The sequence below is a fragment of the Manis pentadactyla genome, chromosome 6 (assembly GCF_030020395.1).
Source record: "Manis pentadactyla isolate mManPen7 chromosome 6, mManPen7.hap1, whole genome shotgun sequence".
Taxonomy (NCBI): domain Eukaryota; kingdom Metazoa; phylum Chordata; class Mammalia; order Pholidota; family Manidae; genus Manis; species Manis pentadactyla.
In genome coordinates, this window is record NC_080024.1 from 135,946,107 (window position 1) to 135,965,795 (window position 19,689).

Below are 19,689 nucleotides of genomic sequence, written 5' to 3' on the forward strand. Positions count from 1 at the left end.
AATTATCACATTCTGTCCAGGGTCATGTTTCGGCAGTGCTTTCTTAATCGATGCTGCTGCCCTGGTCCAGGCCTAAGCCCTCTTCCGGGTCAACACAGCTGCCTAAAACTTGAGTGCCTGCCTCCAGGCCCACCTTCATCCAAATAGCCCACCCGAGAGCCAGTGTTCTCTCTAAATACAAACCTTACCCAGTAACCCCTTGGTTAAGGACCTGTTGGTCCGCACTGTCTCTATGGCAGAGAGCCACTGTTACATATATTAACTGGGAACATGGGGAGGGGCAGGAACAGAAGAGACTGGACAAGGTGGGAAAAGGACAGCCCAGGCATAGGGGGTGCTGCAGAAGGTGCCAGAGCAGCACATGTGAGAAAGGGTCATGTGACCAGATTGGCACCGAGAAATTGGCACCAAGAAATTTCTACAGGGAAATGGAGGCTGAAAGCAGGTTCACGTTTAAAGACATCAGTGATTCAGCCTGTCATGTCTAAAGAAAATACTATTCTAATTCCTAGGTTTTTTGAAATGCACTTCCAAGATGTTTGAGTGCATCGGTAGAAGCTACCAACTGCATGATTATATTGTTTGAGGGGGCTAATTACAGAAATCATGAGAAGTGGCCTTTTCTGTGAAAAATCTATTAACTTCTAAGGTCTGGAGCATATATCAAAGCCACACAAGGAACTCTGAAATGAGATTCCACAACAAGAAATCAGATTCTACAATAAATGTAAGCCCCTTTCCTCTTGCTTGAATTAGTGAAGCTATGCCTTTTATTTACTTGATGGATTTGTAACTTAAGAACAGAAAGCAAAAACTTTTCTGCTCAAGGTAGAGTGAGTTTAACCCATGATGGCATTGTGTGACAATTTGGGAGCAAATATGACCAAGGTTTAGTCTGGAGAATTTGCATTTTACTTTAAAAGCTGTGTTTTAATTGTAGGTTCCTGCTATGACACTGCATTTGCAAGTGGTAGGATCTCTGGACTGCAGAGCAAAGGGAGTTTGTTGCAATATTAACACTAGGAAGGAGGGGTTGGCTTCACCTTCTATTCAGAATTTGTTTTATAATCTCAGTGAACACACAGAGACATCTAATTCTGACCACAGGACTAGAAGACCAAGAGGTACATGTTCAACCTTATGGGCTGTAGGCAAAGGTAAAAGACCAGGCCAGAAACAATGATTATCGGAGAAAGGGGCTGGGCCGGACAGGGACCTCCTGTCCCAGAAGTGTCCCCAAGTATAAACAAACTCCAAGTCTCAAAGAAAAAGTGGTTATACCAAGTTTTTAACAGAGGATTCATGCAAAAGAGTACACTCTGAGTGAGAGAAAGAAAGCTATTTTTTTCTTTAATTGACTAACTCCGGTTATGCTTTTAGAGCAATTGGAAAGTCTGTTTATAAGCTGACCAAACAGTGAGTGAACTACTACAATTCAGCTTAGGAACTGTATTAGGGAACAGCCTCCACCTGGGCTTTGCTAGAAATTTGTTCTCAGTCATCTTGAAAACACTCAGATAATACCTTCAAAAAAGTTAATACTTTGCTAATACTGTTTGTCACTTATTTCCAACTGTCTATAAGTGCTGGCTTTAGTATTCTCTGCTATTCAAGTCTATATATAGATTTTTAAGGCTGGAGGCAAATCTATTTGAAAAGGGACTACAAGTGTGAAAACACTTTCTAAAAACCTTATAACTATATACATAAGTGTTACCTTGGAAACCTTGCCTATTCACTTGTTTATAAGAACATAAAGTATTTTTCCTTTAAAACAAACACACAACTAAAATAGGACATGCTGTAATAACCATTTGATTGGAATCTCTAGCTAAAAATTCTATCTTTAAAAACTCTGGTTGTAAACATAAAAAAAATACATTTCTTATCAATCAATTCTTTTCCATGGTCAGTGCTACCCTCTGGAAAAGTATCTCCAACTTTCAAGTAAGTAGTTGTTTGTCTGAAAGTATTTAAATGGGCTTTGGAGGAATAGTTTCAGCATTTCATTTTTTAAGGAAAAAAGGTGAATTTTCCGATATTGGAAAGAGGATGCTGATCTTGTTTTACTGACCAAAAAGTTTTCTCCTACACAGTGACCTGTTTATTCTAAACATTGGTAGAAGTTTTTAACTGCCAGCACAAACTGATTTTAAACAGGAATCACTCTGTATACTTTTAAAAGTGTTTTGTAGTATGTCAATTATATCTCAATAAAGCTGTTACATAAAAATTGTTTAAGTGATACATTTTTTAAAAAGCAAATTTCACTCCAAGTGGAATGTGTATAACTTATAAGGAACATACCAGTGTGGGAAGCAATGGACACAAACTGTCATTCCTTGAGGACTTGGAGTCAGGCCAAAGATGTAGAAAGGAGATGGGGCGTGAGTGCACTGGGGCGCCACCTGAGCTACTCCACTGTGACGCTTGGGCCTTCGGGATTGCCCCAGCCCGGCGTAGGCCGTCTGGGGGCTGATACGGTCCCCCTGGCCTCAGGACTACTTTGGTTTCGAGATCCCTCCTGTCGGGATGGAGCAGAGAGGCGGCATCAGGCCTGGCTGCCCAGTAATCCTGCCCAGGATGGCCCTTCCTGCCAGAGGCTTACTGGCATCAACTCCGGACCCAGTGCTCGTCCCTCAGACCTACACTCAGTGCCGCCCTGGAATAGGAAGGCTTCAGAAAAATAATCTCTCGAGATTTTTTTCCAGATTGATAAAATACTGCTTGGTATAATAAATAGTGGGGGTGGGGTGGGGAATCTCCATCTTTAGTATCTAAAACAAATCAGTCTGTTAAAAAACGTGAGGTCCTGTTTTAAAGAGGCATTTCTTCACTGAAGTCTCTATTTAATAGCTCTGATAGCCAAGAAGGCAATTAGCTACATTATAATCTCTTCAGCAGTGTCACCGGCTTTACTAATTACATTCTCATGAGTAGTTTGTGTCACTGCTCTTGCTGAGAGTTCTTCAAACCTACCCCCGTGGCCTGGAAGGTACACAGGGTCCTCCGTCCCATACTGCTTAATTATTCACGATGATTTGTTAATTTCTTATTAGGGGAGCCACACAAAAGAAAAAAGCTAATAGGTCTCCCTCAACAAAAATACTTAAAGTAAAATAACGAATTTATATATGTAGGATTTGAGATTTATCTCTGCTTAGTGAGATGAAAATGTACAACAAAACCCAGGCACTGACTCTATGCCATAGGGCCTTGTATCTTTCTAGGTCTGTATTTTTCTCTCTGTGACATGGAGTTAGAGAAACAAAAACCTCATAGGACTGCTGTGAAGACTAAGCATTTTAAAGATGATGTTAGAGGCTCAGTAAACAATGAGCTTTAACAATGTAACGATGAAAAATGCTGCCAGAGATGCCCATCTGTCCAAAGGATTTAAAACACACTTGGAACCACTTTCCGATTTATAGCTGCAGCCTGTGTAGAGCCCACCTGCAGGTTTATAGTGACCTAGCATCGATCTCTGCTTTCTGTCTTTGGGGATGTCTGAAGTGGGCTGGAATGGGTTTCAGAGTGGAGGATTCTTAGCCCTCCTGCTGGGGTCCAGTGATCCTAGAGCCCCGCTTGGTTCATCTCAGTGCCGCTGGCCGCCATCCCAGCACCTCTGAGGGCTCTTTAAAAGGATCAGTTGGTGAAGGGGAAAGCTAGAGGTGTGGCAGGTGAGATGGGGAGAGAATGGTTCAGTTACCTTTTAGGGTAGACCACAGACGATATTACTCTCCAATTTAGCAGTATTTACAAACTGTTCATGTGGGTACTCTTTGAACCGTCAATTACACTTCTAAAAATGTGCCTGACGGATATAATTGTATAAGCAAAGATATGTGCAAAGGACATTCACTGCAGCATTATTTGAATTAGCAAAATACCAGCAGCTGTTTAAAAAAGAGGTTGATACACATTCCTGTGGAAAGATGGCCAAGCTATAAAGCTAAGTGAAAAATTAGAGAGGACTATGTATAATGTGATTCATTTTAATCTTAAAGATATACAATATCCTTCTATATGCAGAATGGTAATTTGTGGAAAAGTGGATGAAGGAATGGGAAAGAATACTTGGTGTTTCTGTACTATTTGAATCTTTTATAAGCCTCTTTTATTTGTAATAAAAACCCAGCACCCCCTTCTAAAGTGATACCTCGGTACAGAAAAGAGCTAACTTTGCAGGTCTGAGACTGCTATCCCTGGAAAGGCCTGCTTACAAGGCTGCCCCCCCTGGCTGGTGTCCAGGAGCTTGGATTTGGGGAAGGTTTTCACCAATCCCTGATAAGAATAGTTCACTGTGTCTAAACTGTTCATGCAAACAATGTGGTGTGTGCTGAACACCGGCTTTCCTCCTGGGAGTCTGGAATTTTGGTACATGCTAGGCAAAGAGTGCCTACAGAACGACTCCCAATAAAAACCCCAAGTGCCTTGGCTCAGATGAACTTCCCTGGTGGATACTCCACACGTGTCATCACAACTCCCCACTGGGGGTGCTGAGCACACTCCATCTCTGCTGGCAGAGCATTCTTGCAAGCTTACACCTGGCTTCCCCTGGACCATGTATCTTTTCCTTTTGTGATTTGCTCTGCATCTTTTTGCTCTACTAAGATGTGGCCTCAAGAACAACTGTGCTGAGTTCTGAGTCTTCTTAGCAAGTGATTGAATTTGGGGTGGTCTTGGAGACTGCCAACAAACCCTATTACTCTCTTCCATAGCACCTTCCAAACCTTCACACCATTACCTATGAGAGATTCTTGTTTAGATTCTAGGATGCCTGAGGGAGACTCAAATTAAGACAAAAAGCAATACAATGGTAGAACCAAACTCTATTTAGTAGAAAATACCAGACTCTCTCCCACCCCTTGTTTGTGCTCCTACCTGAAAGGAGAAACTTATAATAAGACAGGAAAGTTTCTCAGCCCTCTAAGGCCGCTACCACACTAACAGGAGGTCACAGGCCTCTAAGCTTCTAAGAAACACAGGATGGGAAAAGGTGCTCCCAATGCTCAACCCATCTACTTCTCTCTGTGGCTGTGGTCTAAGCTGTTTATGCAAACAATGTGGTGCCCCCTGCCCCACCCCCAACCCCCAACCTTTGCAAAAGAAGTCATATGAACAACCAGGGACTAGAGAGCTGGAAACTTGGCAAGCTGAGAGGTTAATCTTGTGCTGAATTCCATCATTTTTACTCCACACAAATTAGTCTCAGTGATGACTAATTCCCCGATGTTCCAGATATCCAGCCACGACACGGGGCAGGGGTCTGCGGCAGGCTGCCTGCATGCTGGTTCTGGCTCGTGTCCTCCCTAAACCCTTCCTTGGGGGCATGTGGTTTAATGGGGTTTACTTGCTTCTATGGCCTTGGGTCCATTTTGCTGGGTGTATTGTCTCCTTTCCATCACCTCACCCCATTGCATTCATCTGAAGCTTATCACAAAGAGACATTAATCCGCCATTTCTAGTGTTATCAGGCCCTGCAGTGAGTTCTGCATCACATGGTCTGGGAGAAAGCCTCCTAAATCCCCGAGAATCCTTTTCTGGGTTCCCTGGGAAGGGCTGAAGCTGGCAACAGTTCCTGCACCAGTGGGTTGGCCTTCGGGAGCCATGGGGGGGGCCCAGGCTCCACCATGGCTGCAGGACCCTCGCCCCACACCCCAGGCCCCCTCTTTCCCGTTCCTTTGTGTTTCTGCCCACTCACGGCTCACGAGGATGTGATCCCCCCCCGAGGGTGGAATCTGCTTATTCACCTTTGTGTGCCACAGGGTGTGTTTAGGGCAGTACCTCCCAAGGTTTTTATTAAACATTTGTTTACGTGAATCAGTGCCTGGTTTCTCCTACCTGTAGGATGTACACGGTATTTGCTATCTTTTGGTTATGCTCCCAAGAAGGAAATACCTGAAATTCTGGAGATAATATAAAGTAACATTCCAAGAATAATAAGGTTAAGCATCCCGATTCCACTTATTTTAAGTTTTTGCTTATAGGGAGGATCCATAGAAGCTAAACAGAAATTAAATGCACTGGTACTAGGATTTGAAGGGTTTAAGTAATTTTACATCTGCAGGTGAGAGATGAGGACAAATAACTTAACGGAAGCCAAGGACGTTTTGATCATTACACTCACCGTTGCCCCTCCTCCTGATTGTCACTTCTCGTGTCCCCGTCGTGCCCTTCCATTAGCTGGTATCTTTCCCAGTGGCCCCTCCTCTACCTCCTCCCCTGCTTTCTTCCCTCTGGCAGAACATGCCCAAATGCTATCAGACAGAAATAACCTAGAGACCCTTTCCCCTTCCCCATGCCGACCTCTCTGCCTTCACACACTCCAGAGTGGGGCCCCCCCTGCCAGCCTTGCCCGGCTCTGGCTACAGACATGCTGGCTCTAAGTTCCCTGCTGTGGATGCTCTTTACCTTGCTGGCCTTCAGGATGTTGATCTGCTCTTCATAGACCGTGTCTCTGTTCTTCTCCAGAAAACCATCCGACAGGTACTCCACCTGGGGCCGCAGAGGGGAACAAACAGAAGTGCGTGCTTCGGCCTGACCAGGTTCCTCCTGCAGCTGCTGAGCACCTGGCTAGTGCCGCCTCAGCCACGTAGTGTTTTATGTGGGTAAGGAGGAAACCTGCAGATGTTCCCACTTAAAATTCAAAACCAGGATGTGAGCTGGATTTACATAGCGGGAATTCAGGAGTCACTGTGTGGCAAACACGTCTTCAAGAGGAGCTCCCAGGAGATGGCCTCCGGCCCCTGGGGGGCTGCAAATGCAACCACACCCCAGACTTACTGAATCAGAATCTGCATTTTAACAGGACCCCAGGTGACTTACATGCACAGGAAAATTTGAGAAGCACAAGGCTACTGCATACAGAATAGAAATCCTTATAGAAAAATGCTATGTATATGTCAGTAACTGGGAAAGTTGCCTCCCAAATGAGAGCACCTCTGTGTTGTCCTTCCCTTTCACTCTCCAGCCCCAGTTGTGTAGACTTAGGACTATTTTATATGCTACTAGATTCCCAGGAAGGAGACCCCGAATAAATATTTGTTAAGCATAGGACTGGGTAATGACACCCCTTTCTCCCTGGTTCTGCCATGTAGTGACAGTGGCATACCGCAGAGATGGCATGGGGACAGGAAAGAAGGGCCCCTCCCCAAGGGACTCTGGGCCACTTGAATCCCAAGGGGAATGCTCCCTGTTAACCCAGGCACTGAGTCTGTCACAGGAAGGAGACCCACCTTGTCTGCAAAGTGGACGACAATGAAGGCTGTGTTGGACATCCGAGGCTTCTGGAAGTGCTGGCTGCCGGAGTGCCGGTCGTAGAGCTTCTGAGCCCAGTTCTGATCAGTCCCCTTGGGGACCTACAAAAACGCAAACAGGACAGAGTGCTTTGTGAGGAGGAAAAGGGAAGCACAGAGTCATGGCAGAGGGACGGAGTCTATCCATAAGTTGACCCCAAGGAGGCTAGGTTCTGTTGTAGACCTGGACCCTAATTGGATGTGGAAAACAAGATTTGACCTTGGGCACTTAGGAGCAAGCATGGCAGGCTCTCAACAAACATGCCATGTGGGCTGGCTCCTGGGGTGCCTGGGAAGTGTGCTAAGCTGCAAAGCACCTGTTGGTTGGCCGATGCTGAAAAAGATGGCAAAGAATGGGTATGGAGGCTAAGGTCACGGGAGCAGAGTCAGAACAAATCTGAAGATGCTTCGCTCCTCCAGTTGGGCTGGTGACTTCAGTGTCATGAACATGCCAGGTCTGCCTCCAGGGCCAGACTCCTGCTCACCCAGCCCGGCCTGCAGCAGGAAGGCCCAAATTCTCTAAGCTCATTTAAATACCACCATCCAGGCTTGGCTCCAGTCCATCCTTTTCTCTGAAGCCTTTCCCAACCACACTTGATCTCAGTTTGGAATTCCCCACAGTTAAACTCTTATACACTAATATTGTTCACAGTTAGCTTGGTGTATTGTCTTGCTACAAACTGTAAGCTTGCTGGGTTCAAGGAGTATGCCTGTTTTTTTCCTTCCCTCAAAGAACTTAGAATTGGGTTCTGGCCATGCACCATGTATGAAGTACCCAGTAATTGAGCTATATGATACTATCTCTGCCTCCCCTATATTTAAATTTAGAGATTTCACTACATTAAGAATTCTGAAGGGCAGCCCTTGTCAATAGATAGCTTCAAAAGGAAAAAACATCTTGCTTTGTTGAAAATATAACACAGTCACTGTAACCACCATTCAAACTGTCGAGGATGGTGGTGACTCTTCCACTGGGAAGTGCCCCCTCCTCCATCGCCCTTGAGCACCACCGCACATTCCCGTTCAAGTCATGGGTCACTAACTGGCTTGCCCTTCATTACTTCAGGTTGTACATTTGGATGAGGCAGGACTGAAGATAACCCTTGCATTAGCCATTTTAAAAGGGCTTTGTTTAGTACATTAATATAATCTGTGGCATAAGAAAAATGCTTACACACCTAAAATAAATTTCTCAAATATTGAGCAAACAGATTTTTCTTTAACTTGGTCTAACTAGTGTTGAATATCCAGTGCTAGGCACTATAGATAAATCAAGAAAACTTTGTCTTGAAGGAGGCTATTAATTGTGCTGGGTAGTCAAGATATATTTAATTCAGCACTTTCTATATACCATTTTATATTTGTCTCTAAGCATCCTGTGTTTGGAAACACCAGGTATAGGGAAAGAAAGGGGTTAGCGTGGCAGACAACAGGAAAGGTAAGATGGTGATGAGAAGCCCCTGCTGGGCCAACACTTCTGTTTGCCAATATCAAAATCATCTTGTTTTGACTTTTGTTGGAGGACTCCATAATCCTACATATCCACTAATTCGACTGGCCTGAATCAAGGAGCAAGGGAGGCCAACAATAAACATTACGTGTGCACGTAGTTACTGACAAGGGTGTGTCTTCTTATCCCTAGTCCTCAACTAAAAGTAAAGGCCAGCAGGAATTCACAACAATTAAAATCCTTAGATAATACTAATAGCAAATGCCCACAACACTTATTTGACAGTTTCTTTACATTTTAGATCAACTCATTTAATCCTCACAATAATCCTATGGGAGTAGCTCTATGTTTATACACATTTTACAGATAAAAAACCCCGAGAGAGAGTAAGGTCAGGTAACTTGCCCAAAGTCACACAGCTGAGAAGTAGCAGAGCTGGGGTTCAAACCAGGATATTCTGGCTCCAGATCGGGTGCTCCTCACTCGTGTGCTGTCCTGCCTGACAACAGGGTGTTCTGCGGGCAGGGTTAGGTGAAAGGCACTCATCTCCAAAAAAGTAGATTTGAAACAAGTGTAGGAGAAAGAAAGCACATCCTGTATTTTGATAAAATCTGGACTGCAGCTTTCAGTAGCTCTGGAATATGCAGAAACAAATCCTTTAAAAAAGGAGGTACGTGTGGCTTTGTACAAGTGGCCTTACTCTCTTCTCAAAGAAATGTGAAGAGGGTCCTGGACCAGGAGCCTGGATCCCAGCTCTGTCCTCCCCTGGGCGGGCACAGTCCCTCAGAGGCGTAGTCCCTGACCTGCCGTGGCGGCCACCAGTCAGAGCAGAAAGTGAAGGTCCCATCTGTATGAAATGCCTGGGTCAGGCAACTCCACACACGCAGGAAGTAGATTAGTGATTGCTGAGGGACTGGGAGTGAACGCTAATGGGTTTCTTTATGGGATGATGAAAATGTTCTAAAATTGATTGTATTGATGGTTATATAACTCTGTGAATTATTAAAAACCACTGGATCGTGTATTTTAAAGAGTGTATGGCATGTTAGTTACATCTCAGGAAAGCTTTTGAATACATTAAACCTGGTTTTACTCAGCTAGTGGAATTCTAAAATAAAGAAGGGGAGGGGAGTCCTGGGCTTACTAAGCCGCACTTGCCCAGTAGCCTAGGGTATAAACCCTGTGGTCCAGGGCGACTTTCTCCAAGGTGCTCTCTGGAACCCTGGGCAGAAGTTGTACTGTCACAGATGGCTGCCGTCACTGGCCTGGGACAGCACTTGGGGCCAAAAACTGTTTCCGTCACATGCAACAGCTGATAAGAGATGACTGGTAGGGACCCCAGAGCCAGTTATTTCATCTCTGCTTCTCACCCATCTTCCTGGGCCACTGCCACCAATGACCGCCTGCCTGGTCACTCACTGTCTCATTCCATCCCATACCTCTGTGGGCTCCTGATAACTCCAACCATGGCTGATCTTTCGATGACCATGCCACCCTACATACCTCTGCATCCTTCTTGCAATCCTAGAAGCTGCTGGACCCCAGGACCCTGCTATCCTAACAGCTCTCTAGGTGAGATGACTCCTTCCCTCCCCACCACCCAGTTGCCATCCCTAATGCCAGTCCCAGGCCTTTACTTCCCACCCTCACAAAACACCTCTCCTTGTGCTCAGCAAAACACCCGTTCTAGGCCAGCCTTACTGCCCATCCTGTCCTCCAGGGGTGGCAGGCTAAGGTCGCACATCAACTCTTCTCTCCTTAATCGAGTCCTGCCGATAATTTTGTATTACTGCTCAAAAATAAAATAAAATTTCACCATGAGTGTTCACTTCTACAGAGTAAGACACTGTGTCCAGATCTAAGCTGGAAGTTGACCTCAGTAACACCAACATCTCAATTTATGGTCTCTGGCTTCTGCCAACAGGCCTACCTACCCTGGCGTTTCTCTTCCCTGTTTATAGGAGCGCCATTCCTCCTGTCTGCAAGCTTCTAACCCTGCCACCTCTTAGCAGATGACTCATTTCCTCCATCACAGAGAAACAAGCAGGAAACCTCAAATTCCTGCTCTATGTCCAGAAACTCAGGTGCATCTATAGGCACCCGACCCTCCCATCCTCCGCGGCCTCCTGAGGACCCGGTCCACTGTCTTCCCTCTCGCCGAATCCTCAGCTGCTCGCGCTCCCCCCACTTTCCTCCCCCACTTCCTCCTTTTCATGGCCAAGCTTCCGGGAGGGAATTCAAACGGGCCACCCCCACTGCCTGGCCTCTGAGGCTCTCCCGGACAACTCCCTTGCAACTGCTCTAACCAGCAGCCTCGCTGTGCCATGCAGCGGCCCCTGCGGCCCTGACTGCTCACCTCCTTCCTGAACCTCTGCTCCTCCCGCCCGGCTGCTCTCCGCACTCCAGTCTCTCAGCTTAGCCTTCACAGTCTCCAGAGAGCTCTGCTGAGAAGCGATTCACACCTGATCCCATCCCCGCTGCTTCACACCCTTGCGTCCCCAGAGCCTTCAGAGTCAAGTCCACACACCTTCTCCAGGCAGGCAGCACCTCCCATTCTCTGACGGCTCCAGCCTTCCTGCCACTACAGGCTCTGGACACACCAGACCATTTCAGGTTCCCCAAACGTTACCTTCCCTTTGCCCAGAACGTGCCTCCCCATCTGACTCCTCTGCGTGAACAGCCCTCCCCGGGGGTTTCCTCCTTCTCCATCACCTCCTCCGTGTTTCCAGCTGTCATCACGGGTGACTGCAGGGCCTGCCTGACCCCCCAAGGGTGGGCTGTGGGGCAGAGGGCAGGCGGCAATGCAGGAACGGGGTGTGCCAGGTGGATGGGTGAACGGACGTGGGAAAGCCCCTGCGCCTCCCTGCCTCTCAGGTCTCAGCCCTGTTCACAAACATTTGGACAAGGAGACCTCTGGGCTGAGCTCTTAGGAAACCTCAAACCCTTGATCTCAGCAAACTCTCGAGACAGCAGGCTGCACCCAGGTAAGGAGCAGCAGGGCATCCACCTTCCCCTTCTCTTTAGCCTGCTCTGAGAGTGCTATTTATTCTGCCTCAAAATAGCACATTAAATAGGAAGGTCCCTCCTCCTCTGTTCTTCAGACTGAGCTCCATGAAACACGCTCCTAGTCACACAGGGCAGAGCCTGCTTCCCCTGCCATTATTATCTAGCACTGACACTCTAAACTGAGACAGCGTCTGTATTCTTACTCCCTGTAGTAGCTTCCAGAGGTCAAGATATCATTTCTGGAAAATTCCTGTTCAAATGCAAATATGTCACTTATGAGGAGACATGCACTGACTCTCCCAAGCCATCAGCCCTGACTAGTTTTTTCCCCAAGAGGGAGGGGACTGAGGGCTGGGACACAGGGCAGGGAATGCCCTGTCTGAATATGGTTTATACATTGCTCAGCATGGCTTACACCATGCAGCCCCCTCCCTACATAGCTGGGCAGAATTCTGGTAACAACAGCCTGGAGATGCAAACAAACACCTGCTCTCTCCTGCCCACTGGTTACTGCAGAGCAGCTGTGCTTTGTGGCCTTGTCTGGGTCTGACTATACATCCGTGACAGCAAGAAGGGCTTTTCCACTTGAGGGAACCTTGGGAGGTTTAGTATGTGCCTCCCCTGCAGCTCAGACAGGAATCACAGGCTCAGGAAACTGCCCTGTGTGCCACCCCTTTAAATCCACAGCCAGCCACCCTGACTCTTCATTTCTAATTTAAACCCCAGCTCACTGGTCCTGCCTGCTAACTGTGGGTTTTCTCCAGGATAAGTGATTTTCCCAATGGCTGCTTTTATACCGCTTTGTGTCCTGCCATATGGTTGGGGGGTCACGGAATCCAGCTCTCCATAGTGCAATCTTGTTATTCTTTCCCACCTGCAGAGAGTTCCTGAGTAACTGCCGAGGAAAGGGAGGTGCCTGAGGCAGCTCCCAGACCACCAGGACCAGTCCTGAGGGATGCCAAGCTGCCCTGATGAGACCAACTCCACGGGAATTCCTAACCTGCTCAGGCTTAGAGCCATGGCGCTTCCAGAGGGGTGCAGCAGGCCCCCCACCATCATTTTTTAAAGTTATATTTCTTGCCATATCATTTCCATATAGAATGCACCCTTTTAAAGAATACAGTTCCAGGAGTTTTGACAAATGTATTAACACTTGCTGGTTTAAAAACTACCTTTCTAGAAGCTGCATCAGACTACGCTGAATCATTCTGAATGCCCAGAGCAATCAAATCAGGTAGGAAAGGGTTCCACATTGGGGTTTTGGGTTGTTCCTTAAGCTGGGGTTCACCTTACCTCCCCTGCTCCACTCAGACCTCAGCCACCAGTGAGTTTAAACATGCCCTCACACAGCGCTACAGTGCATCTCAACACCAGCGTCCTTAGCAGGAAGTCAGGCTTTCTTCAAACCCACCCTTGTAAGAGCCCTGGGGACAGGAAGCTAACAAAACCAGAGCGGCTTCATGAAGCTGATCAGTGTGAGTGGGTGTCCCCTCTCCCAGTTCATCACAGAATCAGGTAAAGCAGTTCAAGACAAACCACCCACCTATGGGTTCCTCGGAGCTGAGAAGCACCCTGACCTTTGACCGCAGGGGAGGGGAGTGAGAGCTGGAGTCCTCCTGGAGGCAGGGCCAGGGCTGCGGAACTGGAGACGGGTACTGACAGCAGCACACAAAGACCGGGGAGGCAGTCAGGCCCGCTGAGAATTTAAAGGGAAACTGGAGGGCCAGTGCCTCCCAGTGCAGGGACAACTGCCCTATCACCTTAGTGCTGCCCTGCAGGTTGAGCAAGCCCAGGCACACACCTGCCACACTGAGGAAATAAATACCCCTGCCTGGATGTGACTCCAGAGCCCGCAGCTCTGAAGAAATGCTGACAAACAGTAGGAGGTAAAAATGTGCATGCTGTGGATTTCAGCATATTTGCACTCTGTCTTCCACTGTTTTATTAACTGTTCCTTTCCATTTTCACAGGCAACAGAACTAGAAGAGCCTTTCTGGAAGGGACATGCCCCAAACCCTGGGGCCAATCTCAGTCCTTTACAGGCAAGATGTGGGATACCGGAAAGTAAAAGCAGTCAGCTTTCCCCCCTTCAATACTAAGAATCACTTCATTTCTATACTTTTGGATTAGTTTCTGTCACTGGAGGAACTGGTGTACGTTTACCCTCTTCCCACCAACCCAGGAGGCATTTTGAAGATCATCAGCTACAAGAACCCCCACCAGCCCCAAGTGGGAAACCAAAGGTCAAAGTTAGGTGATTGGTAAAACCCAGGTCTGCCACCCCACATGCCCAAGGCTGCCCAGTTCTCTCCAAGCTGGCAATTTAGGATTCTTCCTGTCTACCAAGTAGAGTCCACAACAAGCTAGACAGCGGAAATCTATGGACCTCACTTACCCAGCCATGCAGCTCTATCACTCTGCCTGTCATGGCAAACGTGATCCTGGGCTCTTATCCTCACAATCTGGGGATCCCTATCTAGATTTTGGGGTCCTTTTCACAGGACCTAGGATATCTGGGGCATCAAATCCATACCATTTTATTGTGCCAATCCATCTCACCCAGTCTCTGCTAAAAGAGACACATGTTCAACAACATAGCAGTCCTTGCCAGTCACATTCCACATGTTAGGTTCTCATACCTCCTAGTCTGCAGGACACCAATGTTTCTCTCAGCACACTAAGGCCAAGTGATCACAGAAGAAACTCCAGCTTTAAGATCTCACATGTTCCCTCACCCCAACAGCTATCTCTGCCCTCTAGCCTAAGTCTAGAATTGAGCTAATTCAATGAGAGCTCATGAGTTTTACCTTACATTCTTCATCCAACAGGTCCAAGATGCCCAGCTTCGCCTCTATGAGATCGATACAAGGTTGGTTATCATAAAAATCAATCAAGGTCCAAGGTATCTGCTCCTTCATGTATTCTTCTTGCTCTAGTTTGAAAACATGCTAGGGTAAGAAGCGAAAGGTCAAGATTAGTGAACGCCTGGCATACCTTAATATTAATCTCCTCTGAGCTTCAGCTATGTGAGTCTGGAGTCCTGGAGAATGACATACACTCACCAGAAAAGGTTTGGGCACTGAGTCACAGTCTTGACTGCAGAAGAGTTCAGTTAGGTGGTCCTGCATTGTCAGACCCCAAGCAATCGTAAGAAACCTCATCTCTGGCTTGTAATTGCTCAAATACCCTAGCAGCTCAGGATCAGGCAGCATGGGGGTCAAAGCCAAGGGGAGCTCACTTATCCTGCCAACCCAGCTGCCCCATTCAGACCTCCTCCTGAGCAGCAGCGTGTGATTTCCTAAATCTGGGGCACCACCAGACACCAAGAGAAGGTCAAGGCTGGATCTCACTGGCCCTGGATGGAAGGCAAGTAGTCCAGCTGTTGCTCTCAGGAAGACAGAATGGTCTCCCCTACCCTGACACCCCTGCCTACCGAGTTGAACTGCTGCTGGAGCTTCTCATTCGCATAGTTGATACAGAACTGCTCAAAGCTGTTGACCTCAAATGTCTCAAACCTGCAGAATGGAAAGGAGAGGACAAAGTAAGAGACATCTCTTTTATCGAAGGACTCGCTGGGACGTCCACAGGCTGCTCTCATCCAGCTCTTCTCTGAGCTCCAGCACAGATCCCTCACCAGCCAGAGCAGGTGCCTTTTTCCATTCCACATAAAGGCCATGTTCCCCCCCGCAGATGAGTCATAATTTAGCCAGCCCCCTAGTGCAGGACACTTGGGTTCTTTTCCCGGTTTTCAGCTGCTACCAATGCTGTGACAAACGTTGCATGTACATCTCGGAATTCAAGATTCCTTCCATAGGATGCTACCCTGGAGAATCAGCATGTCAGAGTCTGGATTCTTAAAAAGTAGACACAAATTAACTTCCAGAAAGGTGGAACCAATTTATGTCTTCATCCCATCCCCATCCCAGACTCCCAGTCTATGAAAGTACCTTGCTCTAATATTGGTTAAGGAAGGTTTTATTTAGTGCATGTTTAAGAGTTGATATACAATAAGATGTAGCGAAAAGGGGCAGAAATCTTGGAGGAAGAGGTGCCTTTTTCTCATTCCTATAACAGGCTGAATGAACTGGCAGTGGCCCTGGTACCCAGCCCCTACAGGGTGCTAGGCCCCGGGTGTTTCATAGGGAGACTAAATAACCTGCCCAAATCAGAGTCAGTAGGCAGAAGAGCCAGTATTTGAACCCAGAGAGCCCTATTTCTAAGACAACATTCTTCATTTAGAGAAGAGTAAATGTTTCATTAGGAAAAGTAGGAGAAGATGGCTCAAAAGAGCTGTGGACAAGAAGGATAACTTCCCATAGAGGAGGAATCTGAGCACAAGGAGAGTGGCCATGGCAATGAGGGACCTAGGCTCAGGCTTCAGCCTTCATCACCTGGCACTTCAGCTCTCATTCTTCAGTATGGACAACCGAATTTTCTCCATCTTATATAAAATTAAGTCAGCTCTTCTAAACAGACTTACTCCCCAGTTGCCAATTACCACTCCCCCAGAGAGGTGCTGGAGCTGCCCCTGGCAAGGGTGGAGAGGCAGCCCCTTGTGCAGAGGGCCCAGCAGGAGCACACGCCATCAGCCACCCAACAGGGCTGGGTCAGTGCCTGAAAACATCAGGCTGCTTCCTCCTCCTCTGGGCTCACCCCCACCCCGCCAACACACCACAGTGTAAGACATGGAGAAGGGGGAAGACATCTTGAGATCAAAGGAGTCAACTGCTTAGAGAAGAATACATTAAAGAAAGCCTTTGGTCAGACTCACATAAGAGAAATAATTCTAGGTTAATTAAACAAGATCAAAGACGCTAAGAAGGACCTGCACTCCAGACCAGGTCAGAGGGAGAAACGGTGTCTGCCAGTCATGACCCTGGATGGGGGCCTTCTCAGCCCAGAGGGTGGTCCTGCAGACCGAGTTACACTTAGAACCTCATTTCCTCTCCCACCACCCGAAGAGGCGCTGCTGCTGGCAGACAAGTCCAGAGGAGATTTAATTAATAAAGCCTAGAAGGAAGACAAAAAAGCCACCCTAGCAATTGGCTAGATAATGATGATTGGGTGTGCTTGCAGGGCTTATACTGAGTTCCACAGATAAAAGATTTAAATATCTCCCACTTGTCATTTTTTGAAGGTTTACATTGGTAGCACTCCACAAAGAACATTCTCATTAATTTGAGATAGCCTGAAATTAGCTCATAATTTCCCTATTTCTAAGATATTATCTGATAACAATTCCTCTGCCATCTAGTGTAATTACTGTAATGCCAGAGGGTCAGAGATGAATGAGGGCCCTGGGTAACTTGGAAAATGTCTAAGATGACTGAACTCAGAAAATCAGAGTCGGGGAGATAGCATGACTTCTCCTCTACAGTGGAATTATCTCCAGTAATACTTCCCATCAACAGAGATGACTTTTTAAACACAATGGATCAATTTATAGTTCACCATATTAAAATGTCACAAAAAATTTATATACTAGAGGGGATTGGATTGCTCCTGTAAAATCAATGTCAAAAATATTTAGACCAGAATCCTTAGGTAAGGAAGGTCAAAACCTAGAATAAGACTGGATGCTGAAGGCTGAGATTTGCCCGTGTGGTGGTAATGTCATCCCTATGTCAATTTCCTCCGATCTTCAAAGTGTACTAGAATAGTATACAATTTCCTTCTCATTCTGCCCCAATTTCAGGGTATGCTAAGGGCCACAAATGCCTCTAAGAATAAGGTCGTATCTGCTGGAAAGTGAAACTGCTATTAACCTCCATGAATCTCTCTCTAGAGCAGAGGCAGTGAGCCGCTTTGAAGGTTGGGAAACAGTTCTTTTCCTAGAGCATGGGGGGTCAAAGGGGCTGGAATATCTTAGCTCAGCCTTGTCTATTTTACACAGACTACTTCCTACCCTTCTACCAAAGGTTGAATGAGAAGATATAGGGTATAGGTCAGATAAAGAGACAGACTTCAAGGGAAGGATTATTAAGTCAAGTCCTCTCAACGTCTCTTTCCCTGACTGAAGCCCATGAAACCTCACAAGGGGAGGGCTCTTGATATATTTACTGAACAGTCTTGGGATGCTGGCCACACCTTAGAATGGCAGGACTTGAGTTCTGCTCACGGCTTCTCTCTGTGCCTCTATGTCCCCATGCAGGACTTGTCCTTCAGGGAAAGCACAGCCCTAGGTGCTGATGACATCCCAAGGCCAAGAACAGTGAGTCTTCTGCAGGACGTACATCTACTCAGTTTGCAGTACGTCCACTTCCTGGCTCTCCTCTGTGCCTGAACTCTGATGTGAAACGGGAAAATGCCTACCATGTGGTAATCCTCTCTCAATCCATCAGTCAACTGTTCCAAGAGCTGGAAGAGCTGCAAAGAAGAGCAAGTCATGGGCCCTGCCCAAAATAGCCACTGGGAAGAGGAGACCAGTAGATGAGATCTCCCAGGGGAGGCAGATTTTATGTGCGGCAGGATTTTGAAGAAGGGTGTGTTCATGTGGATTCTGGCATGGACACAGAGACTTTATCTGAGCCTTAAGGGCACAGAGGGGTGTCTGGCTCCAGGAACACTCCAAAGAAAGGGCTACATCAGAGCAACTCTGGAAGGTTGAGCTTGGCTTTAGAACACTGTGATTTACAATGCTCTCCTGAGAGACTTGGAGACTCCAGGGCAAACCCAAAGGCTTTGGCAATCTGCTAGATCTGAGAAGGCTGAGGCTAGCCAGGCATGTCCACCCCAAAGATGACACATGTGGGGACCTTATGGGCTATCCCTGTTCACAGGCTGGAAGGTAAATTCAGTCACTGACTTCTCCCCCCTCCAAGCTCTGTGAAACCTTTCATACTGGCTAGAGAGGAGTTGGGTAGTCTTCTCTGAATAACTAAATGGATGTTGTAAAATTATCTGTAAGTCCATATTAAAGAAGGAGACCAAGAAAACAAAACAAAGAATGATTTCCATCAAAATGATGAAGGTAAACAGTTTGCCTAAGAATTTAAAAATATATTATTAAAGGCAACTTGTGGAATGGCAGAAAATATCTGCAAATCATATTTCTGATAGGGGATTCATATCCAGAATATATTTTAAAAATTCCAATAACTCAACAAAAAACTTCTTGATTAAAAAATGGGCAAAGGACTTGAACACTTCTACCAAGAAGGTATATGAATGGTCAAGCATATGAGAAAATGATCTACATCATTAATCATTAGAGAAATGCAAATCAAAACCGCAATCAATGAGATATCACCTGGTATCTATTAGAATGGCTACTACCAAAAAAACCCAAAAAACAAAACAAAAAACCAGCAAAGAGAGTAGGAAAGGATGTGGAGAAACTGGAAACTTCATACACTATTGGAAAGAATGTAAAATGCTCAGCTACTATGGAAAACAATACGGAGTTCCCTTAAAAAATGAAAAATAGAATTATCATATGATCCAGCAATTCCTCCTTCTGTGTATATGTCTAAAAGACTTTTTAAAAAGGGTATCTGCATGCCCTTGTTTATTACAGCATTATTCACCATAGCTATGAGAGCAGGCCAAATGCCCATCACTGGGTAAGTGCATAAATGGGGCACATACACATGATGGATTATTCAGCTTTAAATAAAGAAGGAAATCTGTCTATATGCTACAACATGGGTGAATCTTGAAGACCTTATGCCAAATGAAATAAGCCAGGTACAAGAAGACAAATACTATACGACCCACTTCCATGAGGTATTTGAAGTGGTCAAACTCACAGAAACCAAGAATGGTGGTTGCCCGGGAATTGGGGGGAGGCGATGGGAGCTGCTCAGTAGGTAGTTTCAGTTTCCAACATGGAAAGCTCTGGAGATCAGTTGCACAACAATGTGGATTTACTTAACACTACTGAACTCTATGCTTAAAATGGTTCAGCTGGTAAACTTTTTTTTAACCACAATTTAA

At 46.4% G+C, this 19,689-nt stretch overlaps 1 protein-coding gene across 2 annotated transcripts in view; it reads right to left on the reverse strand.

The window, feature by feature from the left end:
- Positions 1-19,689, reverse strand: part of MYO5B (myosin VB) — a 350,447-nt gene that overhangs the window by 115,918 nt on the left and 214,840 nt on the right. For both annotated transcript variants that reach the window (XM_057504168.1, XM_036918614.2), the window contains exons 11-14: positions 15,188-15,269; positions 14,562-14,702; positions 7,239-7,361; positions 6,415-6,498 (exon numbers count right to left, since the gene is read on the reverse strand). In XM_057504168.1, the coding sequence (XP_057360151.1) occupies positions 6,415-6,498; positions 7,239-7,361; positions 14,562-14,702; positions 15,188-15,269 (430 nt within the window). The remainder of the gene's footprint in view (positions 1-6,414; positions 6,499-7,238; positions 7,362-14,561; positions 14,703-15,187; positions 15,270-19,689) is intronic.